The 27,581-nt window shown below is 42.9% G+C and overlaps 1 protein-coding gene and 1 long non-coding RNA gene across 6 annotated transcripts in view; one reads left to right on the forward strand and one right to left on the reverse strand.

Annotated features, from left to right (window-relative positions):
* Positions 1 to 27,581, forward strand: part of MAPRE1 (microtubule associated protein RP/EB family member 1) — an 83,797-nt gene that overhangs the window by 22,633 nt on the left and 33,583 nt on the right. Inside the window, exon 1 of one of the 5 annotated variants that reach the window (XR_013263618.1) lies at positions 5,488 to 6,045. The exons of 1 other annotated variant lie outside the window; for it this stretch is intronic. Coding sequence is in view for 1 of the 4 variants with exons in the window: in XM_077460504.1 (XP_077316630.1) it covers positions 5,604 to 6,045 (442 nt within the window). In the remaining 3 variants the exon portion in view is untranslated. Of the gene's footprint in view, positions 1 to 5,487; positions 6,046 to 27,392; positions 27,542 to 27,581 lie in introns of those variants that run through there. 3 more of the 5 variants (XM_077460504.1, XM_077460505.1, XM_077460506.1) reach the window with 3 other exon arrangements.
* On the reverse strand, positions 19,620 to 20,310 carry LOC143934941 (uncharacterized). Its single transcript, XR_013263443.1, has 2 exons — positions 20,024 to 20,310; positions 19,620 to 19,907 (listed from the first exon to the last, which is right to left on the reverse strand). It is a non-coding gene; the product is annotated as an uncharacterized LOC143934941 (long non-coding RNA).

The raw sequence follows: 27,581 nt of genomic DNA on the forward strand, positions 1-27,581 counted from the left end.
ATACTTCTCGTTTTAAACCTGCCCCAGGCTGACTCTCCAAAATATGTACACTCACCGGCTACTTTATTAGGTACACTTTGCTAGTACCGAGTTGGACCCCATTTTGCCTTGATTCTTCCTGGTGTAGATTCAACAAGGTGATGGAAACATTCCTCAAAGATTTTGATCCATAGTGACATGATAGCATCATGCATTTGCTGCAGAATTGTCAGCTGCAGATTCATGTCCATGATACGAATCCCCCGTTCCACCACATTCCAATGGTGCTCTATTGGATGAGATGTGGTGAGTGTGGAGGCCATTGGAGTACAGGGACCTCATTGTCCAGTGGTGAGATGATTGGAGCTTTGTGACATGGTGCATTATCCTGCTGGAAGGAGCCATCAGAAGATGGGGACACTGTAGTCATAAAGGGATGGACATAGTCAGCAACAATACTCAGGTAGGCCGTGGCATTTTACCACTTCAATACAAGACACTTGTACACCTTTCCTGCCCAGACCAATTTTCAGCTTTCGGCGCTCTCACACTTTGCCAATTACTCAGTCATCCAACACTGTACCCAAACATTTTTTTTTTCATTTTTTTCCACACAAATATAGCTTTCTTTTGGTTGTATTTAATCACCACTGGGTTTTTTTTTTGTTTTTTTTGTGACATCCGTGAAAAAAGAGCGGAAATTTTGAAAAGAACAAACACTTTTTTTTTAGATTCTATGATAAAATTTTGCAAATAAGTAATTTTTGTTCATAAATTTGGGCCAAAATTTATACTGCTACATATCTTTGGTAAAAGTAACCAAAACAAGTATGTATTATTTGGCCTTTGTGAAAGTTATAGAGTCTACAAGCTATGGTGCAAATTATTGAAAATTGATCACACCTGATGCACTGACGGCCTAATTTCTTGAGGCCCTAAAATGTCAGGAAAGTACAAACACCCCCCAAATAACAATTTTTTTTGGAAAGTAGACAGTCCAAGGTATTTAGTAATAGTGAGTTTTTTGAAGTTGTCATTTTTTCCCACAAAAAAATTAAGAAATTATTTAAGAAATAATTTTTTTTTTTTACACAAAATTGTAATAATAGCAAGTTATTTCTCACACACAGCATATGCATACCTACAATTACACCCCAAAATACATTCAGCTACTCCTCCCGAGTATGGCGATATCACATGTGTGGGACTTTTTCACAGCCTGGCCACATAGAGAGTTCCAACATGCAGGAAGCACTGTCAGGCATTCTAGGAGCATAAATTGTACATAACATTTCCTAAGGACCTATCACACTTTTGAAGGCCCTGAAGCACCAGGATAATGGAATTTCCCATAAAATGACCCCATTTTAGAAAGTAAATACCCCAAGGTATATTTTATGAGGCATAATTAGTCTTTTGAACGGTTCATTTTTTTCCACAAGTCTTTGGAAAACGTGGAAAGAAAATGAAAACATTTTTTTTTTTTTTTTACAGAAAGTGGTCAATTTATAAGATATTTCTAACACACAGCATGTATATAGCAAAAATGACACCCCAAAATACATTCTGCTACTTGTCCCAAGTATGGCGATACCACATGTGAGACTTTTACACAGCCTAGCCACGTAGAGAGGCCCAACATTGAAGTAGTACCTTCAGGCGTTCTACAAGCATAAATTACCCATATAATTTCATACCTTCCTATCACACTTTTGAAGGCCCTGGAGGACCAGGACAGTGGAATTGCCCACAAAATGACTCCATTTTGGAAAGCAAAGACCCCAACATATATTCTATGAGGCATGGGCTACAGAAAGCTACTCGGGTACTCTAGTGGGCTGGTGACAGGTACTCGGGTACTCTAGTGGGCTGGTGACAGGTACTCGGGTACTCTAGTGGGCTGGTGACAGGTACTCGGGTATTCTGGGCTGGTGACAGGTACTCGGGTACTCTGATGGGCAGGTGACAGGTATTCGGGTACTCTGATGGGCTGGCAACAGGTACTCGGCTAATCTGATGGGCTGGTGTGAGGTACTTGTGTACTCTGATGGGCTGGTAACAGGTACTTGGGTACTTCGATGGGCTGGTGGCAGGTACTCTGGTACTCTGATGGGCTGGTGAGAGGTACTCAAGTACTCTGATGGGCTGGTGGCAGGTACTCTGGTACTCTGGGCTGGTGGCAGGTACTCTGGTACTCTGGGCTGGTGGCAGGTACTCAGGTACTCTGATGGGCTGGTGGCAGGTACTCAGGTACTCCGATGGGCTGGTGGCAGGTACTCGGGTACTCAGATGGGCTGGTGACAGGTACTCGGGTACTCTGCTGGGCCGGGAACCCACAGGAGCAGCGAGAAGCAAAGAACGTCATATGACGCCCGCTTGGGGGACAGAGTGTTCCCGCGGACATCATTTGACAATGGCCCAGTATGGAAGTGGCTAAACAATGCTCAATTGGTACTTAGGGGCCCAAAGTGTGCCAAGAAAATACCCCCCCACACACTATTACACCACCACCACCAGCCTGAACCATTGATACAAGGCAGGATGGATCCATGCTTTCATGTTGTTTACGCCAAATTCTGACCCTACCATCTGAATGTTGCAGCTGAAATTGAGACTCATCAAACCAGGCAACATTTTTCCAACCATCTATTGTCCAATTTTGGTGAGCCTGTGCAAATTGTACCTCCCTTTTTTTTCTGTTCTTAGCTGACAGGAGTGCCACCCGGTGTGGTCTTCTGCTGCTGTAGCCCACCTGCATCAAGGTTTGATGTATTGTCCATTCAGAGATGGTATTCTGCATACCTTGGTTGTGACGAGTGGTTATTTCAGTTACTGTTGCCTTTCTATCATCTGGAGCTAGTCTGTCCATTCTCCTCTGACCTCTGACAACAAGGCATTTTCCTCCACACAACTGCTTCTCACTGGATATTTTCTCTTTTTCGGACCATTCTCTGTAAACCCGAGAGATGGTTGTGCATAAACAATCCCAGGAGAGCAGCACCTTTTGAGATACTCAGACCAGTCTGTCTGCCACCAACAACCATGTCATGTTCAAAGTAATTTAAATCCCCTTTCTTCCCCATTCTGATGAGCAATTTGAACTTCTGCAAGTCATCTTCACCACATCTAGATGCCTAAATGCATTGAGTTGCTGCCATGTGATTGGCTGATTAGAAATTTGTGTTACCAAGCAATTGAACAGGTAGGTGTACCTAATAAAGTGAACGGTGAGTTTATATTCCATGTTCTTCTATTCCTACTTCTGGTATGTTATAGGCCCATGTTCCTTGTAACTTTTGAACTGTCTGTCACCTCTCAAGCTGAATCCAGTATGTGTGATTTATGTCCGTACACACACATATATGTAGTCCCTTTTTATTCTGGTTACGTTTATAGGCCCATTTGTTCTGTTCTTGCATCCCCCGAGACCCCTTATGGCTGTCATCATATATGCCTTGAAAAAGTATTCATACCCCTTGAAATTTTCCACATGTCATGTTACAACCAAAAACGTAAATGTATTTTATTGTACTTTTATGTGATGGACCAACACAAAGTAGCACATAATTGTAGAAGGAAAATGACAAATGGTTTCAATTTTTTTTACAAATAAATATGTGAAAAGTGTGGCGTGCATTTGTATTCAGCCCCCTTTTATTCTGATACCACTAACTAAAATCTAGTGGAAACAATTGTCTTCAGAAGTCACCTAATTAGTAAATAGAGCCCACCTGTGTGTAATTTAATCTCAATATATATATATATATATATATATATATATATATATATATATATATATATATATATTATACAGCTGTTCTGTTGTTCTGTGACGCCCTCAGAGGTTTATTAGGGAACCGTAGTGAACAAACAGCATAACAAAGGCCAAGGAACACACCAGATAAGTTTAAAGCAGGGTTAGGTTATAAAAGAATATCCCATGCTTTGAACATCTCACGGAGCTCTGTTCAATCCATCATCTAAAAATGGAAAGAGTATGGCACAACTGCAACCCTACCAAGACATGGCCGCCCACCGAAACTGACCGGCCGGGCAAGGAGAGCATTCATCAGAGATGCAGCCAAGAGGTCCATGGTAACTCTGGAGGAGCTGCAGAGATCCACAGCTCAGGGGGGAGAATCTGTCCACAGGACAACTATTAGTCGTGCTCTCCACAAATCTGCCCTTTATGGAAGAGTGGTAAGAAGAAAGACATAGGAAGTCCCACTTCCGATTGCAGGAAGCCATGTGGAGGAAACAGCAAACATGTGGAAGAAGGTGCTCTGGTCAGATGAAACCAAAATTGAACTTTCTGGCCTAAAAGCACAATGCTATGTGTGGCAGAAAACTAACACTGCACATCACCCTGACACACCATCCCCACTGTGAAACGTGGTGGCAACATCATGCTGTGGGGACGCTTTTCTTCAGCAGGGACAGGGAAGCTGGTCAGAATTGATGGATGGAACCAAATACAGGGCAATCTTAGAAGAAAACCTGTTAGAGTCTGCAAAAGACTTGATACTGGGGTGGAGGTTCACCTTCCAGCAGGACAATGACCCTAATCATACAGCCACAGCTACAATGGAATGGTTTAGATCAAAGCATATTCATGTGCTAGAATGGCCCAGTCAAAGTCCAGACCTAAATCCAATTGAGAATCTGTGACAAGACTTGAAAAATGCTGATCACAGACGCTCTCCATCTAATCCGACAGAGCTTAAGCTATTTTGCAAAGAAGAATGGGGCAGAAATGTCCTCTCTAGATGTACAAAGCTGGTAGAGACATCCCCAAAAAGACTTGCAGCTGTAATTGCAGTGAAAGTTGGTTCTACAAAGTATTGACTTGAGGGCCCTAATATATATATATATATATATATATATATATATATATATATATATAATATATGCACGCCACACTTTTCATTTATTTATTTGTAAAAAAAATTGAAAACCATTTATCATTTTCCTTCCACTTCACAATTATGTGCCACTTTGTGTTGATCTATCACATAAAATACATTTTACGTTTTTGGTTGTAACATGACAAAATGTGGAAAATTGCTAGGGGTATGAATACTTTTTCAAGGCACTGTATACAAATAGTCATTTTTACTTTTGGTATGTTATTGGCTCATGGCCCCCGCACCAGTGACTTTTCATGCTGAAACCATTGTCCTCTATCATTTTGCATTCAGTGTGTGCCTACAGTACATTGCAATGATTTTAGGCACCTGTGAAGAAATGCTGTAAAGTAAGAGTGCTTTCAAAAATATCTATTTTAATGGTTTATTTTTATTCAATGTTAAAAATGTGTGTAAACAGAAGAAAAATCAAAATCAAATCAATATTTGGTGTGACCACCGTTTGGCTTCAAACCAGCATCAGTTCTTGCAGTTGTACACTTGCACAAAGTCAGGGATTTTTTAGGATTAGAGTCAAGTGTATGATTAACCAGATGTACTAAGCAGGTGCTAATGATCTTCAATTTCATATGTAGGTTAAAAGTCATTAACTGAAACAGAAACAGCTGGGTAGGAGGCTTAAAACTGGGTGAGGAACAATCAAACTCTGCTACTAAGGTGAGGTTGTGGAAGACCACTTGATGTCACAGGTCATACACCATGCCAAGACTGAGCACAGAAACAAGACACGAGGTAGTTATACTGCATCAGCAAGGTCTCTCCCAGGCAAAGATTTCAAAGCAGACCGGGGTTTCAAGATGTGCTGTTCAAGCTATTTTGAAGAAGCACAAGGAAACAGGCACCGTTGATGACCGTAGACGCAGTGGTCGGCCAAGGAAACTTAATGCAGCAGATGAAAGATACATCCTTCTTACTTCCCTTCAAGACTGGAAGATGTCCAGCAGTGCCATCAGCACTGAACTGGCGGAAACCAGTGGGACCCAGGTACACCCATCTACTGTCTGGAGAAGACTGGCCAGAAGTGGTCTGCATGGAAGAATTTCATCCAAAAAGCCATATCTCCGATGTGAAGACGAGGACATAACTGCAGAGAGACTGCAGGAGATCGGCAGCACCGAGACACAAAAATGGATAAAAAAAGGTGAAAACAAATTTTTCCCAACCTTTTGCCACCCTCGTAGCACCTATGTGCAGCGACAAAGAGGTTGTGCTTCATGCCCATCTACAGCCAAGGTTTTTGTGCTAAGAAATTGCTCAGGTTGTACTCTCAGCACAGAGACTGAGCTGTCAGACCGCTCCTGACCTCTGCTAATGGTGGGCTTCAGGTCATGTAAGCACTGTGACAGCCAATCACAGTGGTCATGTGATCGGGCAGTCTGTCCCACCACCAAAGGCGTACAGAACCATTTGAAGGAACGCTGGGGCTGGGCAGAAAGGGGTTGAGCAAAAACTGTGTATGACATGCAGTGCTTTGCTTTTTCCTCTTCCAGCACGAGCTTAGCTTAGTAGCAGCCTTCCCGATCCATTTAAGCTGTGCTTGTGCACAGTGTGCCCTCTCCAGGCTCCAGCTTAGTTTAGTAGCAGCCGCTCTGGGCTGTTCAAACTGCGGCCCTGCACAGTCTCCTTTTCTAGCGGAGTGCAAGCAGTGTTTGATGAGAACAGAGCGGCAGCCTGTCCTACACACGGCAGGATGGAGCGGAGTGATGCACCAGCACTTTCCTGGAGGGGACCAAAAACGGTAGCATCAGCCATCTTATCATTCTCTTTCCCCACATTATGAAGATTCACCCTGGTTCACAGTTTTAAGTTGTCACCAGAATGGGAGCAGAGGGGAAATCTTCCTATGGGGACTCTAGTTCTGGTGACAACCAGGGATTCCTTCACTTTGGAGGGATTTCCTTTCTCTTCCTGTTGTGGCTTTGGGACAGGAAGTGAAGGAAAATGTCCCCAATAAGACACAGATAGGGAAAAAAATGAATAAAATGTCCATACTTTCTATATTCTCACCTAGGGTCACTTGGCAATAATCTCCTGGGATACCCATATCATACATCCCAGGAGGTTGCAGGGTATGCTTCTGTGCATGCATAGTGGCATTCATCAAGGTAAGGGAGAGGGGGGGCATCAGATGATGTCATCAGGAGACCAGCTGTCTCTTCCTGGTATTTACAGACAGCCTCCTGATGCACCATCTTCATCTGTGATGTCATCAGGGGGCCATCTGTCTCTCTCTGGCACTTGAAGCTGTGCTGTGCTGCATGTACCATCTTCATCTTTGATGTAATCGGGGGGCGTACTGTCGCTTTCTGATACTTTGCGTTTCTAAAGCCTTAAAGGGGTTGTTAAGCCATTATCTCATATTTATATTATCCCCTCTGTCAGATAAAAAGCTGCATCCTAGTGCCTGTGCTTTTATATTATATAAAAAAACAAAACGCTGATTTCTACCTGTTTTAACAGCATCTCCCAGTGATAAGAGGACTCCATGCGCTCAGCTGTGTGATATCACCAGTGGACAGGGCTGAGATTCCCCTGTTCCCCAGGTCAGCCAGGGAGGAGAGGAGCAGAGAGCCTGGAGTCACGTGATCGTTGGGAGATGCACGTAAAACACCTAGAAATCTTTTCTTTTCTTTTTTTTTTTTTTATAAAGCACAGGCACTAGGATACAGCTTTTTTATCTGAGGGGGGGGGGGGGGGGGGTGATATATAGATCAGTTTGTTTTGAAGTAGTGGAGAGAGGAGCAGATCAGCGATAGTGAGAGATGATAGGCAAGGAGGGGAGAGGAGGACAGAGGGAAACAGGAGAGCTGCAGATAGCAGCGTATAACGGAGGCACGTACGCTGACAGCGGTGTCAGGGCTCAAGAGCCCTGATATATCAGAGTCAGCATACAGGGGGAGGGTAGAAACTGTCAGGATCTGCCAGGTATCTCAGGTGATACAGGGGACCAAATGACACAGCACAAGCAGTGTGCTGTATAACATGCTTTAAAGGAACAGGACCTTTATTTTTTATTTTTTTGGGTTAACAAATGCTTTAAGTTTTTTTTTTTTTTGTTCATGCACAGGCCCCACTTATACTTAAAGCAAAAGGAGGAGAGAGAAGCGCCAAGCCAATCCTTTAAACAGCTTAGGAATTTATTCGGTATATAGGTATAAAACAACACTAAAAACTTGCGTGAAAAATGTTGGAGCACTTGCAGAGTGCTAGAGCTGTTAGGAGCTTCCACGTGCAGTGTCACAGGAGCATGGGAGGACCACCGGGAAGTCTCTATTGAAGGATCCACGAGAGCCGTGTGTTAGCCACAGCTGGAGCCTCGGTAAGCCTCACGGAGACGTCGGCCGTGTGTCTCTGGGTGGGAGTTGTCCAGGGCTGTCAAACTGGGGAGCCGCCCAAATGCTGTCTGGCCAATCATAATGTGTTTAGAAGGCACAGCCACGCCTTCATCCGCTGACGAAGAAGGTATGGCCATACATTCGAACGCGTCACTGATGTGAATACCACCCCCCTTTTTTACATTATTCTTCACTGACATGAACACCTGTAGGAGGAACCAAACAGGACGTAAATAAAAGAGGAGAAGGCTGGGGTTGTGGCACCATAGGACTGCAGTTTAGGGTAAGTAATCAAAAAAAAAAAAAAAAAAGAGGGGGGGCATTTTTAAAGTGTATTTAGCAGGGGTGGGCACTGTTTAGGAGTGTCAGATTGTGTGCTATCCTCTTTTGCTTCTGTGGTACTTCCTGCCCACCTATGTGTCACTGCTGTGTTGGTGATGATGCAAATCGCAGCGGCAAGGTGAGTGGGGACATGCAGATAACTGGTATTCAGATTGTGCTCCCCCTTTCTAGCTGCTGTCCTACCATCTGACTACCCCTATGTCTCTGCTTTGTTCTGTACTGGAACCAACCACAGCAACAGCTGAAAGGGGGGTGGGGGCATGCTGATAGCTATCATTCAGCATCCACCTTCCGTGAATCCACCTAACCTTCCCCTAGACAGAAGCCTTTTATGTAGGTGCTGGGCAAGCAGTTGATTTATTTTTTATGTTTTTTAACATCACATACAACGAACAAAGAGATGTCATACAGATCACAGTCAGCAGGAAGAACATGGCATAAATCACATACAGTACAAGGCATGAAATTGATTCCCAAAATCACCCTAAGCAGACTAAGTTGCTACAAGACAATTAAAACCTTGATATCATTTTTTTTGTTGAATTGGAAATAAACACATGCTCCAGGTGTTGTGATGCTACCGAACCTTTTAAATTGATGAAAGGGAACTGGGGAAGGTTCTCCATAGTAACGGGAAGGGTAGGTGATAGAGTAAAGGGGGGGGGGGTAGATCTGCACGGCTTGCTGTTTGGGAAAGGGGCAGGGTGTTGGCCCATCGATGTACAGTAGTTGTGGTAGAAAAGGAGGGGGGGGGAGTAGGGGAAGGGTGCAAGCTGTGAGACCAATAGGGGTGTACAATAGGGAGGAGATGGGGATCATACCAGTTCCAACCTCAGGCAGGTGAATGTAAGGTTCAGGATACCGTCCCACTGGGTCCTCCGACACAGTAGATTTAAGGAGATGTAGATACACTCCTATCCAATCCAGGGAAAGGTGCTCATAGACATTGGTTATATCTGAAACATTATTTAACCACTTATTTACCGTGCTATAGCCCTAAGACGACTACAGCGCTGCTCTCTGGTTCCAGGAGAGCATCCATGGACATCCTCCTGGAACTGCGCCACATGCGTGCCCCCTGGGACACGCTCTGTGATTGCTGTGTCCTTGGGACATAACTCTTCACAGATCGTGGTAAAGGGCCAATCACAGTGACCCTGTACCATGGGATCAGCTGTGTCCAATCAAAGCTGATCACAATGTACACAGAGTTGCTGGTTATCGGCTCTCCTTTCCTCCCGCACTGTCACAGCGTGAGGAGAAGAGAGCCAGTGACCTGCATTCCTGACAGGGGACATGTACACAGATAATCAGGGCACTGATCATCAGTGCCCTGATTATCAGTGCAGCCCCATCATCGCCAACTAGTGCCAATCAGTTCTGTATGTCACTGCTGCATATTAGTGCTCATCAGTGCTGCCTATCAGTGTTGCCCATTAGTGCTGCCTCATCAGTGCCTATCAGTGCTGCCTGATTAATACCCATCAGTGCAGCCTATCAGTGCCCCCTCATCAGCGCACATCAGTGAAGTAGAAAAATTACTAATTTGCTAAATTTTATAACAGAAACTAAATAAAAGTAGTTTTTTTTCCCCAAATTTTCCATCATTTTTCATTAAATGCCACCAAAAGAAAGCTCTATGATAAAAGATATGATAAAAAGTTAATATGGGTACAGTGTAACTTAGCCTGAGCAGGAGGGGGCATCTGGAAACTATTCACAGCGCTTCACTTTTTCCACATTTTATGTTACAGCCTTATTCCAGAATGGATTAAATTCTTTATTTTCTTCAAAATTCTACAAACAATCCCCCATGATGACAATGTGATAGAAGTTTGTTTGAAATCTTTGCAAATTAATTAAAAATAAACGAAAATCCCATGTACATAAGTATCACCACCAAACTTTGTTGAAGCACCGTTGGCACCAATTACAGCCTCAAGTTTTTTTGAGTATGATGCTACAAGCTTTGCACACCTACTTTTGGTCCGTTTCTCCCATTCTTCTTTTCAGGACCTCTCAAGCTCCATCGGGTTGGATGGGGAGCATCGGTGCACAGCCATTTTTAGATCTCTCCAGAGGTGTTCGATCAGGTTCAAGTCTGGGCTCTGGCTGGACCACTCAAGGAGATTCACAGAGTTGTCCCGTAGCCACTCCTTTGTTATCTTGGCTGTGTGCTTAGGGTCGTTGTCCTGTTGGAAGATGAACCTTCACCCCAGTCTGAGGTCCAGAGTGCTCTGGAGCAGGTTTTCATCAAGGATGTGTCTGTACATTGCTGCATTCATCTTTCCCTCTATCCTGACTAGTCTTCCAGTTCCTGGCACTGAAAAACATTCCCACAGCCTGATGCTGCCACCACAATGCTTTATTGTAGGGATGGTATTGGCCAGGTGATGAGCGGTGCCTGGTTTCCTCCAGACATGACGCTTGCCATTCAGGCCAAAGAGTTCAATCTTTGTTTCATCAGACCTGAGAATTTTGTTTCTCATGGTCCGAGAGTCCTTCGCGTACCCTTTGGCAAACTCTGGGTGGGCTGTCATGTGCATTTTACTGAGGAGTGGCTTCCGTCTGGCTACTCTACCAAACAGGCCTGATTGGTGGGGTGCTGCAGAGATAGTTGTTATTCTGGAATGTTTTCCTCTCTCCATAGAGAAACATTGGAGCTCTGTCAGAGTGACCATCGGGTTCTTGGTCACCTCCCTGGCTAAGACCCTTCTCCCTGATCACTCAGTTTGGTCGGGTGGCCCCCTCTAGGAAGAGTCCTGTTGGTTCCAAACTTCTTCCATTTATGGATGATGGAGGCCATTGTGCTTATTGGGACTTTCAATGCTGTACCCTTCCCCAGATCTGTACCTTGATACAATCCTGCCTCGGAGGCCTACAAACAATTCCCTAATCTTAATTAATTTTGGAATAAGGCTGCAACATAACGAATTGTGAAAAAGGTGAATACTTTCCCAGTGCACTATTAGTGCCCAGTAAGCAAGTGGTTAAAATCATTCCAGTAGAACCATTTCTCCTTCACTTTTTTTTCACAATAATATTTTTTTTGTAAATGTAAAGAGAACAACATTTGTACAAATTGTAACATAGTATAACCAATGTATACAAATACATATGAATTGTGTGACTGTCATAACACATACTTTGCTTCATCAATTTGTTCCTAGACAATACACAAGATGAAATGAAAAAACAGTATAGTCAATTATGTGTCATTTTCATTTTAAAATGAAAGACTGATGTAATTATCAATCATTATGTTGTCTATGGTCTAAGTGTTTTCTTCAATTGTGTAAGCATGGTATCTGCTATGTGGGCCAGAGTAACAACGTGTAATAAGTATAAGTAGATGGTAGAGTTGAGAGAGAGAGAAGTTGGGAAAAGGAAAGGAAAGAGAATGAAGGTAAAGAGCAAATAGAAAAGGGGTCCAGGCGTTGCCATGATTAGTTTCCAGTCAGTGAGTCATAATCTGTAGAGTATTTTAAGATGACCCAAGGTTGCCATGTTTCGTTAAACTTTTCAGTTGTTTTGTGTGCATTTGCCCTTATTTCCTCCACTGCGTATAGGTTGCGTACCTCATTTAGCCATTCCGTAATTGTGGGGGTATTTGTGGATTTCCAATGCCCAGTGATCCCTTCTTTTGCAGCAGTGAGTAGGAATCTGGTCAGAGATCGTTTATATTTTCTTGAACGATTCGAAATGTGAAGCGGGCAACATGCTGCCGTCAGTTGGATCAATGTTTCTGTTACATGTTTTATGAGTTCACAGACTTTTCGCCAGAATAGTTGTATCATGATACAATCCCACCATATGTGTAGTAATGAACCTTTCTCCTGGTAACAGCGCCAGCAAAGATCCAGAGCCATGGGAATCTATGTAGCTTAATTGGTGTATTGTACCAATTAATCAAAAGTTTGTATGATGTTTCCTGAAGGTGTGTACTGATTGCGCATTTTTTCGCAAACATGCAAGCATGTTGCCATTGATCATCGCTAAAAGAGGGGCTTAGAGCAGATTCCCAAAACTCCTTGTGTTTGTTCCGCTCTGAGTCTCTGGAGGTCAGTAACCAGGTGTAAGTTAATGAGATGTTTTTTGCACTTTCAATCGCCTTGAAGCATACTGTTTCAAAAGGGGTTAATGCTCTCTTAAAGTGTGTTTTTTAGAGTTGAGGACATAACTGTGAATCTGGCGATTAATCCCAGTTTGTCAGGTTTAATTGTCCCCCTTCTGATTGAAGTTCCAGCAATGTTTTCAGCCTACCTCCTGTGAAACAGTATGTGGCTAGGAGAGGTCTCCCATTTTCTGTATGTAACCATGGGGGCGTTATCATTCCTGGTGGGAAGTCTGGGTTGTGACCTAACGGGGTTAAAGGTCCCAGGGAGGTAGTTAGGTCAGATACCTGGTTAATTTTTTGTAGGATCTTAAGCGTTGCTCCTACTAAAGGATGTTGATTCAATTGTCTTGGGCGGGATTCCCAAGGAATCCACTGAAAGAATGTCACTGGTATCGATCCTGTATTGTTCTCCAGAGCCACCCAATCCTTATTTTCTGCATGACAAGTCAAGTCAATAATTTGCATAAGATGTGCGGCAAAATAATAATGTTTGAAGTTTTGGAAATCCCAAACCCCCATTCTCTTTGGCATTTGTGAACAGTTGGATGCTAATACGGGGTTTTTTTTGTTGCACATAGAAATTTCTCCTTCACATCAGAGGTCTTGTCCCTAAGGGCTGCTGTTAGATCTTCCATATCCTTTATAGCAATCACCCTGGCAAACCATTGGCTCACAGTTGGAAGTGAGCTACTTTGACAAACACTAGGAATACAGGCCTTGGCCGCATTCAACAGCTGCAGGAGTGGAGATTTCTTGTATTGTTTACTTGATATAGAAGTCCGAAGACGGAAGATGGCTGCTGGGTCATCCATCACGGAGAAACTCATGGCGTGATGTATGATCTCTAGTACTGGTCGTCAGAATGTACATAGGGCTGGATATTCCCCCCCAAAAAAACATAAAGGTGCCGACATGCATACTGCACCGCCAGCAAGTCACAGAATGTTGGGAGAAGAGTTTGGTTATCTTAACTGGCTTTCTATACCATCTGCTAACAATCTTATAGGAGATTTCCTGATATTTGTTTCATATTGACGCCTTGTGAGCAAAAGCTAAGATTCTATCTTTTTGTTTCTCTGAAAATGTTAGCCCCAGGTTAGACTCCCACTTCCGAAGGAACTAGCGGTCATTCCGAGAGTGAGTGCCGAGAAGCAATCCATAGGAGAAGGACAATGTATGCCGCTATCAGGTACCAATGTGCTGGAGGCCAATGGAGAGAGGGCTTCCCTTGCAGCTCAGTTCCAGACTCCCTCGGAGGTGAGACAGTAAGAGTCAGGCCCAAAGTCACACAGGTTGTCTGCAGAGTTGCTTGCAGAAAAAGCTCAGTAACACTGCTGATGTGCTGCAGGCAGGTGGTGCCTGTGAGATGTAGCAGGTAACCAGGGTCACTGAGACAGATGGTAGTCGATAAAAGCCAAGGTTTGGTGCCAGGTGGATAGCAGAGGAGGTGAGGTTAGGTAGGAGCCGAAGTCAAGACAGGTAGCAAGCTGAGGAGATACATTTAACAAGTCAAGGTCAGGAGGCAGGCAGGAGACAGGTCTGGAACAAACCGGGTCGGTAATCAAGAATCACAGGAAACCTAGGAACGTTGGTAACAGCAGAGATCAAACGGCACTTCAGCCAAGGGCTGACTTCCTTATAAAGGCCCATGTGATGTGCTGGCGGAAGTTCTTGGTCCTAGAGCCCTTCTTGTGTTCTGACAGATGCTGGGTCTTAGAGACCTTATGCTAATGGTACCCTGACAGTGCCCCCCCCCCCCCCCCCGACGGGCAGCCTCCGGATGCCCAACTGGGCCATATTTCTTGGATATCTAGCATGGAATTCCCGAAGGAGTCTAGGGGCATGGATGTTTATCTTTGGTTCCCAGGAGCTCTCTTTGGGTGGATACCACTTTCACTGGTTCAGATATTGGATTTGCCTGCCTTGATTTCTGCAATCCAATACTGACTCCACCTTGTATTCTGTTTCTTCTCCAACAGTTACTGTTGGCGGAGGTGGTTCCACCCTCCCTGGGAATGGATCTGGAATGCCCGATTTAAGGAGAGATGCATGAAAAACTGGACGAATCCTATAAGATTCAGGCAAGGATAATTCAAATGCCACTGGGTTTACCTCACGTTTGACTGGAAACGTCCCTATGCATCTTGGCCCCAGCTACTTTGATGGGCATGGCAATTTCAGATTGGCCATTGACAGCTATACCTCATCCCCGACTATAAGGGAGGAAATCCCCCTTTTGTTGAAAAACTTTTTGTAGTCAGTTTGAGCCTTCTGTATGCATTCTCTGAGGCTTTGGTAGTTTTGCTGTATAAAAGCAAGTCTGTCCTGAACAGCAGGCACTGCTGATGCTGATATAATTTCAGATAAGGCAAGAGGGTGGAATCCGTAGTTGGCCCAGAATGGAGACTGGTTTGTGGCTGAATATAGTGAATTGTTATAGGCAAACTCTGCCAGTGGGAGCAGCAAAGCCTAGTCGTCCTGGGAAAAGGCAGAGAAACAGTGCAGATACTGCTCTAAGGTTTGATTTGTGAGCTCTCTTTGTCTGTTGCTTTGAGGGTGGTAGGCTGATGAGAGGCAAAGTTCTATGTTCAGGGCCTTGCAGAGCGCTCTCCAAAACTTGGAGGTAAATTGTACCCCCCAATCAGAAACAATGCTACTGGGTAAGCCGTGGGATCTCACAATTTCCTTTATGAATGTGTGGGCAGTCTCAGTTGCTGAAGGTGTGCCTACCAAGGGTAGAAAATGGGCCATCTTCGACAGGTGGTCCACCACCACCAGGATGATGGTAAACCCTTCCGAGGGCGGGAGCTCCACAATAAAGTCCATGGAGATCATTTCCCATGGACGGTTGGGAATGGTTAAGGGTCTTAACATTCCCCAGGAATTTGTGTTGCCGCCCTTGCTACATAGACACACTGAGCAGGATCTGACAGCTCTACAGTCCCGACTAAGGTCGGGCCACCAGAAGGACCGTTGGATGAGCTCACTTGTTTTATGAGCTCCAAAGTGGCCAGCTAACTGGTGGTCGAGGTATGTCTTTAAGACCTGAAGCCTTGCCTCCTGAGATATGAAGACCTTATCCTGATGCCAGAGTAATACATCTTGTTTTCTTAACAAGCCTGTTCAGATTCAGGGCATGAAGCAGAGGCTCGTTCAATGACCGATTTCAAACTGGGTTGAATCAATAAAAAGTTCTGCGCTGAAAGAATGGTGCTCGGGAGAGCAGATTCCATCGATTCATGGAACATTGGGGACAAAGAGTCCGCCTTCCCGTTCTTGGATCCTTGTCTATATGTTAAATGGAAGTTGAATCTAGAGAAGAATAGCGCCCATCTAGCCTGCCGGGGTCTTATATGTTTGGCGGACTTCAGATACTCCACGTTTTTGTGGTCGGTGAAGATCATGATTTGGTGATTGGCGCCCTCCAATAGATTTCTCCACTCTTTGAAAGCCACCTTAATAGCCAGAAGCTTTTCTTTAACCTACATCGTAGTTTCTTTCGGCCTGGTTTAAATTCTTAGAGCAGAAGGCTACTGGGTGTAGTAGAGCATTTGGGCCCAGATGCTGAGAGAGTACAGCTCCTGTTGCCACTTCAGAAGTATCTACTTCAAGAACAAAAGGGAGTGCTGGGTCCCGGTGTTGCAACACCAGAGCAGAGGTAAACAAAGTTTTGAGTTGTTCAAAGGCTGCTTGGGCTTCCTTATTCCAGAGGAAACAAGTATGGTGTGAGTTGAGTAATTGGGGTGATGATGGTCGAGAAACCTTTAATGAATCTCCAGTAGACATTGGAAAAACCTACAAATTTTTGGACATCCTTTTTGTCTTATGGTGCAAGCCAGTCTAGGATTGCTGAGACCTTCTGGGGATCCATGGAAATCCCTTCAACGGAGATTATGAGCCCCAAGAATTATATGGATTGTTTCTCAAAATCGCACTTCTCTGCTTTGGCGCACAAACTGTGCTTGTGGAGGGTGTTCAGTACCTTCTTGACATGATCTCGGTGGAGTTTGAGAGAAGATCAGGATATTGGCCAGGTAGACGATCAAGAATAAGTCAAGGTACTCTCGGAAGATATCGTCCAGGTGTTGAAATGTTTCGGGGGCATTGCATAGCCCAAAGGGCATCACAAGTGATTCAAAGTGGCCAAAACGTGTTCTGAAGGCCGTTTTGCACTCCTCCCCCTCTCTAATGTGCACCAGATTATATGCCCCCTGCAATTCCAGTTTCGTAAATACCCGGGCTGCTCGGAACCTCTGGAACAACTCCGCCATGAGGGAAACAGGGTACATACAGTGGTGTGAAAAAGTGTTTGCCCCCTTCCTCATTTCCTGTTCCTTTGCATGTTTGTCACACTTAAAGTGGTTCTGCACTCATAATAATAAAATGATCCCATTCTGTTGCCTCTATATCGCACATTTTATAATGCCATATTTTTCCTATTTTTCATTAATATACCTTGTGTAATTTGTCCTTTTAAAAATTCCTCCCTGCGGCGATGGGCGGTCTCTTGCGGGGATCAGCATCACTTCCTGTTGACCCCCGCACGCGTCTCCTGGGATCTCGTCCAAGTAATCCCAGGAGACATTGCGGCTCATGCAGACGAAATCTCGCGAGATTTCGGCTCATGGTGTAGTGTCACAGTTTGATGCCTATCACAGGATGGTGCGGAAGTGACGTTGTTGCGTACTGCGCATGCGCGATGCGCTCCAAACGCTCGCGCCGTGCGTTCCAACATAGTTTCGGCAATACAGTTCAGCGAAACCATCACATAATGTTACGGAAGTGATGTTACACACAACACAAACACGGGCCACGTTGTTGCGTACTGCGCATGCGCGATGCGTTCCAAACACTTGCGCCGTGCGTTCCAACATAGTTTCAGCAATACAGTTCAGCGAAACCATCACATAATGTTACGGAAGTGAAGTTACACACAACACAAACACTGGGCCGTTCGTTACAACACTAATACTTCCCTTGTTACCTAGTAGGTTTTGCATTGCTGGGACTTGTAGTGCCTATCCTGAGCTACATGCTTCAATGTTCAGTGTCCTCATCCCTATCCCCATGCTTCAATGTTCAGTGTCCATCCTTATCCCCGTGCTTCAATGTTCAGTGTCCTCATCCTTATCCCCGAGCTTCAATGTTCAGTGTCCATCCTTATCCCCGTGCTTCAATGTTCAGTGTCCTCATCCCTATCCGCGAGCTTCAATGTTCAGTGTCCTCATCCTTATCCCTGTGCTTCAATGTTCAGTGTCCTCATCCCTATCCCCATGCTTCAATGTTCAGTGTCCTCATCCCTATCCGCGAGCTTCAATGTTCAGTGTCCTCATCCTTATCCCTGTGCTTCAATGTTCAGTGTCCTCATCCCTATCCCCATGCTTCAATGTTCAGTGTCCTCATCCCTATCCGCGAGCTTCAATGTTCAGTGTCCTCATCCTTATCCCTGTGCTTCAATGTTCAGTGTCCTCATCCCGATCCGCAAGCTTCAATGTTCAGTGTCCTCATCCTTATCCCTGTGCTTCAATGTTCAGTGTCCTCATCCCTATCCGCAAGCTTTAAATGTTCAGTGTCCTCATCCTTATCCCTGTGCTTCAATGTTCAGTGTCCTCATCCTTATCCCTGAGCTTCAATGTTCAGTGTCCTCATCCCTATCCCCCTGCTTCAATGTTCAGTGTCCTCATCCCTATCCGCGAGCTTCAATGTTCAGTGTCCTCATCCTTATCCCCGAGCTTCAATGTTCAGTGTCCTCATCCCTATCCCCCTGCTTCAATGTTCAGTGTCCTCATCCCTATCCGCGAGCTTCAATGTTCAGTGTCCTCATCCTTATCCCCCTGCTTCAATGTTCAGGGTCCTCATCCTTATCCCCGAGCTTCAATGTTCAGTGTCCTCATCCCTATCCCCCTGCTTCAATGTTCAGTGTCCTCATCCCTATCCGCGAGCTTCAATGTTCAGTGTCCTCATCCTTATCCCCCTGCTTCAATGTTCAGGGTCCTCATACCATCCCTATCCCCCTGCTTCAATGTTCAGTGTCCTCATCCCTATCCGCGAGCTTCAATGTTCAGTGTCCTCATCCTTATCCCCCTGCTTCAATGTTCAGGGTCCTCATCCTTATCCCCGAGCTTCAATGTTCAGTGTCCTCATCCCTATCCCCCTGCTTCAATGTTCAGTGTCCTCATCCCTATCCGCGAGCTTCAATGTTCAGTGTCCTCATCCTTATCCCCCTGCTTCAATGTTCAGGGTCCTCATACTTATCCCCGAGCTTCAATGTTCAGTGTCCTCATCCCTATCCCCCTGCTTCAATGTTCAGTGTCCTCATCCCTATCCGCGAGCTTCAATGTTCAGTGTCCTCATCCTTATCCCCCTGCTTCGACAGTGGTGCAGAGATTCTAATCGAGAGGAAAAATTTGGAGTATCCCCGAGGCCGTAAGAAATGGATTGTCCGAAATGTGTATGAGAAAATGGATACCGATCATGCAAAAGAAATGATCGGTAACATGATATGCATAGTGGAGGGCACAATAATCAGCACATGGAAGCCAAAGAACCCTCAAATGCCTAAAAACATTGCCCCAATAGAACGCCCCGAAAAATCTGCTGTCGTGCTTGAACACATGACAAGATTTCCAAAAGGCAACTGACAAACTAGAACTCTTCATATGTACATTTTTATTATTAATTAATAAATACATTTATAACCATTAAATTATTCATGTTTTGTTTTCTATTTTTTTTTTGTTAATAAGTAATGTATAATATATAATTTTATAATGTAATATATATTTAAGTTGAGTCAATAAATAAAGGAATATTGTTGCTTGTTTTATTATGACTTTTATTTTTAGCAAACCCAAAAAAATAACATTAACTATCAATTAAAAAAAAAAAAAAAAGAAAAAAAATTAAATCACTTACTGATAATTGCTATTATTTTACTTTTATTAGGAAAAAAATATACATTTAATTCAAAAATTTAACAAACTATAACAAAAAATATTTAAATTTTTAAAACAAGAAAACTAATGAAATGCCATTTCTGATGCATCATAATCATCCGAATACAGAAAACCAACGTAAGAGCCGTTTGGATCAGGAAAAACGTCACGGACTATTTTGACAGCACATGACGGAATCACCCTTCTGTTCCCCTTCCCTAAATATCCATATATCCAAGCAATAAATGTACGATATGCTGTTTTTCTGAGTCTCCTGTTTTTAAAAAAAACAACAAAAAATAATAACAGACATCTATACATGATTACAATCGCAACTATCTAATTTAAATTACTAACTACATTTTAAATTTTTGAGAATAGCTATATTACCGATTATTCTCTGCATCGACAACTGGTAAGCTCTCGAGATGCATCGTAAGAAACGTGAGTCTAACGTGTTCTTCGGTCGCTATTTGAGATTGGAATATCTCTGCTTCTGTGATGCATTTTTTCCCTTCAGGGATACAGGCTTGAACCTCGTCGACCTCTTGACAGCACCTCGATTCGACTTGTGTGGGCATTTTGATACAGCACTGACAGGTACACCAATTAATTGTACCAATCCGATTGTTGATTGAATCTTGCGATTCTGAGTCTGTAAAATGTGTACTCGAAGAGTCTAAAATTTTCTTGTATGTATGTTATATAGATATATAAAGATATCGTTTATTGTGAAAATAATATATTCACAATAAACGATATCTTTATATATCTATATAACATACATACAAGAAAATTTTAGTTTCATGTGTCTAGATATATATATATATAAGAAAGGCAAGACAATTAAAAAAACTTTTAAAATCTTTTTTTTTTATTAATAGAATAAAAATAAAAAGAGTCGCACACAGTTAACATTAAATTTGTTAAAATTAAGGAAAAAACAATCAATATATTAGAAGAAATACAAAATAAAGGGTTATGATGAAAAATACTCACACAGAGCATAACTAGACATACCTCTCATGTGAAGCTCTTTACTCGTACTGAGATAGCTGACACATAAGAACAGGGAAGTAAACTTGATAGGACGACGCCCGTTGTCCTGACAACATTCAGGAATGACACAGTTCTGCTCTGTAGCTACAGAGCATGTGCGAGAACTGGCAAAGCATGCTGGTTAGAAACCCAGGAAGTAAAGAGGAAGTTTTGCTTGTTGGCTTCACTTGCCCACAACAAAAATGACAACGGCCGAACATTGTGAATATAAATGAACATTTTGCACAAAAACGGACATGCAGCAGTCAGGAAACTAAGACAAGTAAGCCTTTTTATATAAAAACATCAATGTTAAAGCATAACCATAAAAAAAAAATGTTTGCAGCAGTGCAGAACCCCTTTAAGTGTTTCGGAACATCAAACCAATTTAAACAATAGTCAAGGACAACACAAGTAAACACAAAATGCAATTTGTAAATGAAGGTGTTTATTATTAAAGGTGAAAAAAAATCAAAACCATCATGGCCCTGTGTGAAAAAGTGATTGCCCCCTAAACCTAATAACTGGTTGGGCCACCCTTAGCAGCAACAACTGCAACCAAGCGTTTGCGATAACGTGCAATGAGGCTTTTACAGCGTCCTGGAGGAATTTTGGCCCACTCATCTTTGCAGAATTGTCCTAATTCAGTTACATTAGAGGGTTTTCGAGCATGAACGGCCTTTTTAAGGTCATACCACAACATCTCAATAGGATTCAGGTCAGGACTTTGGCTAGGCCACTCCAAAGTCTTCATTTTGTTTTTCTTCAGCCATTCGGTGGTGGACTTGCTGATGTGTTTAGGATCATTGTCCTGCTGCAGAACCCAAGTTCGTTTCAGCTTGAGTACACGAACAGATGGTCGGACATTCTCCTTCAGGATCTCTTGGTAGACAGCAGAATTCATAGTTCCTTTTATCACGGCAAGTCTTCCAGGTCCTGAAGCAGCAAAACAGCCCCAGACCATCACACTACCACCACCATATTTTACTGTTGGTATAATGTTCTTTTTATGAAATGCAGTGTTCCTTCTACGCCAGATATACTTGGACACACACCTTCCAAAGAGTTCCACTTTTGTCTCATCGGTCCACAGAATGTTGTCCCAAAAGTCTTGGGGATCATCAAGATGTGTTGTGGAGAAATTGAGACGAGCTTTGATGTTCTTTTTGCTCAGCAGTGGTTTTCTCCTTGGAACTCTGCCATGCAGGCCATTTTTGCCCAGTCTTTTCCTGATGGTGGAGGCATGAACGCTGACCTTAACTGAGGCAAGTGAGGCCTGCAGTTCCTTGGACGTTGTTGTGGGGTCTTTTGTGACCTCTTGGATGAGTCGTCGCTGCGCTCTTGGGGTAATTTTGGGCGTCCGGCCACTCCTGGGAAGGTTCACCACTGTTCCATGTCTTCGCCATTTGTGGATAATGGCTCTCACTGTGGTTCGCTGGATTCCCAAAGCTTTGGAAATGGCTTTATAACCCTTTTCAGACTGATAGATCTCAATTACTTTCTTTCTCAATTGTTCCTGAATTTCTTTGGGTGTCGGCATGATGTGTAGCTTTTAAGGATCTTCTGGTGGACCTTACTGTGTCAAACAGCTCCTATTTAAGTGATGCCTTGATTGTGAACAGGTGTGGCAATAATCAGGCCTGGGTGTGGCTAGAGAAATTGAACTCAGGTGTGGACAACCACAGTTATAGTATGTTTTAACAAGGGGGGCAATCACTTTTTCACACAGGGCCATGATGGTTTGGATTTTTTTTCACCTTTAATAATAAACACCTTCATTTACAAATTGCATTTTGTGTTTACTTGTGTTGTCCTTGACTATTGTTTAAATGGGTTTGATGTTCCAAAACACTTAGGCCTCATGCACACGGACGTTTTTACAGCCACTTTTTTGAGCTTTTTTTGCAGCTTAAAAACGGCTGTCCATGTTAGTCTATGGCTTCATGCCCACCTAGGCGTTTTTGAGCTGCAAATGGCATAGGCGTTTTTAAGCTGTAAAAAAAACCCAGGACCAGTGCGTTCCGTGGCGTGGAGCTAGAGCTGTAAAAACGCGAATCGCGGGAAAACGCGCATAAACGCGCAACATATTTTCTTTGTTTTCTGAGTGCTATAGCCAAGAGATGTGTTTCTTAAAAAACGCTACTTAACGCTAACGCTAAAAAACGTGCAAAAACGCACAAAAACGCCAATGCAAAACGTGGTAAAAATCACGTTTTTAACAACGATTTTTCCAGGCATCGGAGCTAGCTTTGCAGCCAGTTTTTTAAAACGTCCGTGTGCATGAGCACTTAAGTGTGACAAACATGCAAAGGAACAGGAAATGAGGAAGGGGGCAAACACTTTTTCACACCACTGTATTCTTGATGGTGACCTTGTTGAGCTCCTGGTAGTCGATGCATGGCCTGCAGGGAGTGGTCTTTCTTTTAAAAAAAGCAGATGACTGCTCCGGCAAGTGAGGAGGAGCGTTGAATAAAGCCTTTGGCTAGATTCTCATCGATGTACTGTCTGAGGGCCTCCAAGTCCACCTCGGACAAAGGGAAGATGCGCCCGAAGGGAATTACTGCTCCGGGGAGTAGCTCAATAGGACAGTCATATGACCGGTGTGGAGACAGTGTATCGGCTTTACTTTTGTCAAAGACGTCAAGGTAGTCGTCGTAGACAGAAGGGATTACTTGACTGGTGTCTGTTGCTGGTTGTATGGTCAGGCAAGTATGGGAGTTGATTTGCATGGGGATGCCACAATGCTGGTGTCAGTAGTTGGATGAGAAGGTGACATCCCCTCTGGACCAGTCTACTGAAGAGTTGTGTGCTTGTAGCCACAGTATTCCAAGAATATTTGGGAAAATGGGAGATCTGATCACATCAAAACGGAGAAGTTCCTGGTGCCCTGTGTCAATGGTTGTGAGGATAGGGACCGTTTCTTGTGTAATAGGTCCTGAACTGGGTGGAGTGCCATCAGCTAGGTGTATATCTAGTTTTCGATCTTTGAGAGTCAGAGGAATGTGCAGGTCTTTAGCCAGGTTGATGTCCAGGAAGCAGCTGCAAGCTCCAGAGTAAATGATTGCCCGCAGTTTGATGTCCCTTCCTGCCGCCTGCCGAGTGATGGGGAGAATAATGTGAGCAGATGGAGTTACGGATAGCTGAAGGTATGAAGGGTACAAGTGCCTGGACTTACTTGGCCGAACTGGACAGTTGCATAGGAAGTGCCCTGACACTCCACAGTAAATACGGATGTTGTTCCGTCGCCTGCATTCTCTTTCTTCTGGGGTTAGAGCGGGTCGGAGTAGACAAATCTGCATTGGTTCTATATCTGAGGAATTCGGAGGAGTAGATGCAGGAACTGTTGGAGCTGGGACCTTGGGCAGTACCCAGGATGGCTGAAAGGTCTGAGAACGCTTAGAGTGTTGCTTCCACAGGCGCCTATACAGCTGGATGGCAGCTTGGATAAGAGCCTCTAGCGTGGCGGGAGCTGCAGTCCTGGCCAGCTCATCCTTGATGATTTCTGAGAGGCCTATACAGAATTGGTACTTCAAAGCTGCGTCATCTACGGAACTCCCCTATGTAATCCTCTACTGGTCGTCTTCCCTGCACCAGGGAGTGAAGGGCAGACTCTGCGGTGGCAGTTTTCTGCAGGTCATCATATAAAGTAGCCATGGCCTCATAAAACATGGTAACTGAGTTCAACACCTTATCCTTTCATTCTAGGAGGTTATGGGCCCAGGATTGTGGTCCATTGGACAAGCGGGAGATGAACCCCACTCGGACAGTCTCTATAGCAAAGGTCCTGGGTTGTAGGGCAAAACAAAGTTCGCAAGCATTCCTGAAAGCTCTAAACCTCCGTCAATCACCTGAAAAGCGCTTAGGAGTGGAAACTGATAGGCACTGATGCTCAGTGTAAACAGCTATCACAGGATAGCTGGTTATTGGCTTTCCTTTCCTCACACAGCACTGATGAATGGAAATGCCAATAACCGGCATTTGTTTACATGTGATGATCTGTGATTGGACACAGCTGGTCACATGGTAAAGGCCTGCTGTGATTCTTTCAGTGCAAGAAACGAGGGAAGCAATTGGTACTGGGACTAAAAAAAGATATCAGTAACTATAACCTAAACCTTCCTCACACCACCCCTCTCCATTCCATTCCAGCTCTGCAGCCTCTGCCAGACTCTTCTGTATTATACACCCCGGGGAGTGTCTGTGTCCCTTGCTGCTCGCCGTGCTTCCATCCTCCGATTCCTATGTCACTGCAGAGCCCCATAGGGCCAGCCAGGTGTTTATTCTGCCCCTACCCCATGTTATTCTAATGCAGACTATAGCCAGCTTGACTGGAGTGCTGTGGTGACTTTGCGCTTTGCTGACCCAACTGTGATGTCACTTGGCCCCCAACACTAGAGGGCTCAGGTATGAAGAGTATGAAGGCCACATTAGATAAACGGAATTTGTTTTTTTTTAACTCCACATGCAGTTCTGACTACTGTGCAAATGTTTTAGGCAGTTGGGAAGAAATGCTGTAAAGTAAGAATGATTTCAAAAATATATATTTAAATTGTTTATTTTTATCAATTAAAAATGTGAACAAAAGAAAAAAAAACTAAATCCAATCAATTTTTGGTGTGACCACCCTTTAGGCCTTCAAACCAGCATCAATGCTTCTAGGTAGACTTGCACACAGTTTTTGAAGGAACTTGGCTAGTAGGTTGTTCTAAACATCATGGAGAACTAACCTCAGATCTTCTAACAGATATTATTCCTTATAACAGTAATTAAATTTAATTAATGTTTAATTTTTCTTTTCTTTTCTATTTTATTTTATTTTTTACATTCTGTCACCAGTCAGTATCCCTGATCAGCGCCACGCCAGTCATATGATGATGATGCTGTACTGAACTGGTGACAGTATGTACAATTATTTTTTGGCAAAAAACAAAATTGTACTTAATGGGTCAAAGAATGTGAAAACACCTAAAAAAAAAAAAAAAAAATTGTCATATTACAAAAAAATTGTGACAAAAAAAATTACAACTTAAAAAAATAAACTTGCCACGCCTCTTACTTAAATACCTTTTGACTGTCTATTTTCCAAAAAAAAAAGGTCTCCAGGCATTTTTGCGGGCCTCAAGAAATGAGATAGGCCGTCAGTACATCAGGATTATCTGATAATTGATCATATCCCATATACTGACTAAATAATATACACTGATTTTTGGTTATATTTTACCTAAGAAATGTAGCAGAATCCATTTTGGCCTAAATTCAGGAAGAAAGTTTATATGTTTGCAAAATTTTCTAACCGAAGCCAAGAATTTTTTTTATTTTCTTTGTTTATATAATAAAATAAATATTAAAAAAAAACATTGATGATTAAATACTACTAAAATAAAGCTCTATTTTTGTGAAAAAACTGATATAAATTGAATTTACGTACAGTGTTGCATGACACAATTGCCATTTAAAAAGTAGCGCAGTGCTGAATGTCAAAAAATTTCCTGATTGTGAAGGGGGTAAAACCTTCTGGATGTCAAGTGGATAATTACATCATCATCTTAATATTTTAGTAATATTAAATAATGCTACAGAAATATAATACCAATATTATTATAAATAATACTAAGTTATAAAAATACTACATAAATATCATTGTATTAGTAATAAATATATTAATACAATTTAATTTAAAAAAATATATATAAATATACTATTATCTATTAATAATACTTTGAAAAAAAAAACGAAATAATAAATAAAAATATATACATGAATATAATTATTATTAATAATACTAAATTATAAAAATACTACATAAATATTGTATTGTTAGTAATAAACATATTAATACAATTTAATTAAAAAAATATATTAATATACTATTATCTATTAATAATACTTTGAAAAAAAAACGAAATAATAAATAAAAACATATACATGAATATAATTATTATATTTATAATAAGTTATCATTTATAAAAAATACTACATAAATATTGTATTGTTAGTAATAAATATATTAATACAATTTAATAATAAATATATATATTTATATATATAAATAGACTATCATCTATTAATAATACTTTGAAAAAAATATTAAAAAACTAAATAATAAATAAATTCATACATAAATATAATTAAAAGAATGCTGGCATCATTGTTATTAATTATAATATTAACAATAACAAAATGTATTTATAATATTAATAATACTGCACCAAATAACAATACTTCAACGATAATTAATAATATATAATAAATTATAATATAATTATGTAAAATGTATGTATGTATAATATAATTATACTAATATTGTAAGTGATAATTATAGCTATATACAGGTTATATGCCTCCTATGCGTGTCTATATATACACATTGGGCTCGGTGGATCCCCTGGCGGCGGACTGCGGGTACTACAGCGCTGCAGTATGACAGGGAGCAGGCGTGGCTCTGCAGTGCCTAGATCCCCGCCCACCAGCGGCTCATTGCGGTAGTGTCTGCACGCTAACCGTCACATCCATCTACCCGCACACGACTGAGGAACACCTTTCCTGTCCACAACCTGTCCTCAGTCCGCGCACTTCTCCAGTGCGCCCCCCATATTACCGTAGACACACTGATGACGGGAACCAGGGCGTTTCGCCTCACGCAAAATGGCGCCGCAGAAGGAGACCACTGAGAAAGGGCGAGGGTGGGTCACGTGGTCGCTGGGCGGGGTCCGGAGCTCGGGCAGATAAAGAGTCACCTAGCAACAAGCGCAAGGCGTGAATGATTCATGAGCTGACGTCAAGACGCACGGCACGCTCTTCTTCAGGCGCGTGACATCAGCACGGGTGAGGCCGGTTTGAGCGAGGCGTAGAAGGTAACGACCGGAGCGGGTGAGGAGCGGGAACCGGGCCTGGGGGAGGGTGTGGGAGC

Source organism: Lithobates pipiens, unplaced genomic scaffold (assembly GCF_037356315.1).
Source record: "Lithobates pipiens isolate NorthernLeopardFrog02 unplaced genomic scaffold, aLitPip1_a1.2 Scaffold_28, whole genome shotgun sequence".
Taxonomy (NCBI): Eukaryota; Metazoa; Chordata; class Amphibia; order Anura; family Ranidae; genus Lithobates; species Lithobates pipiens.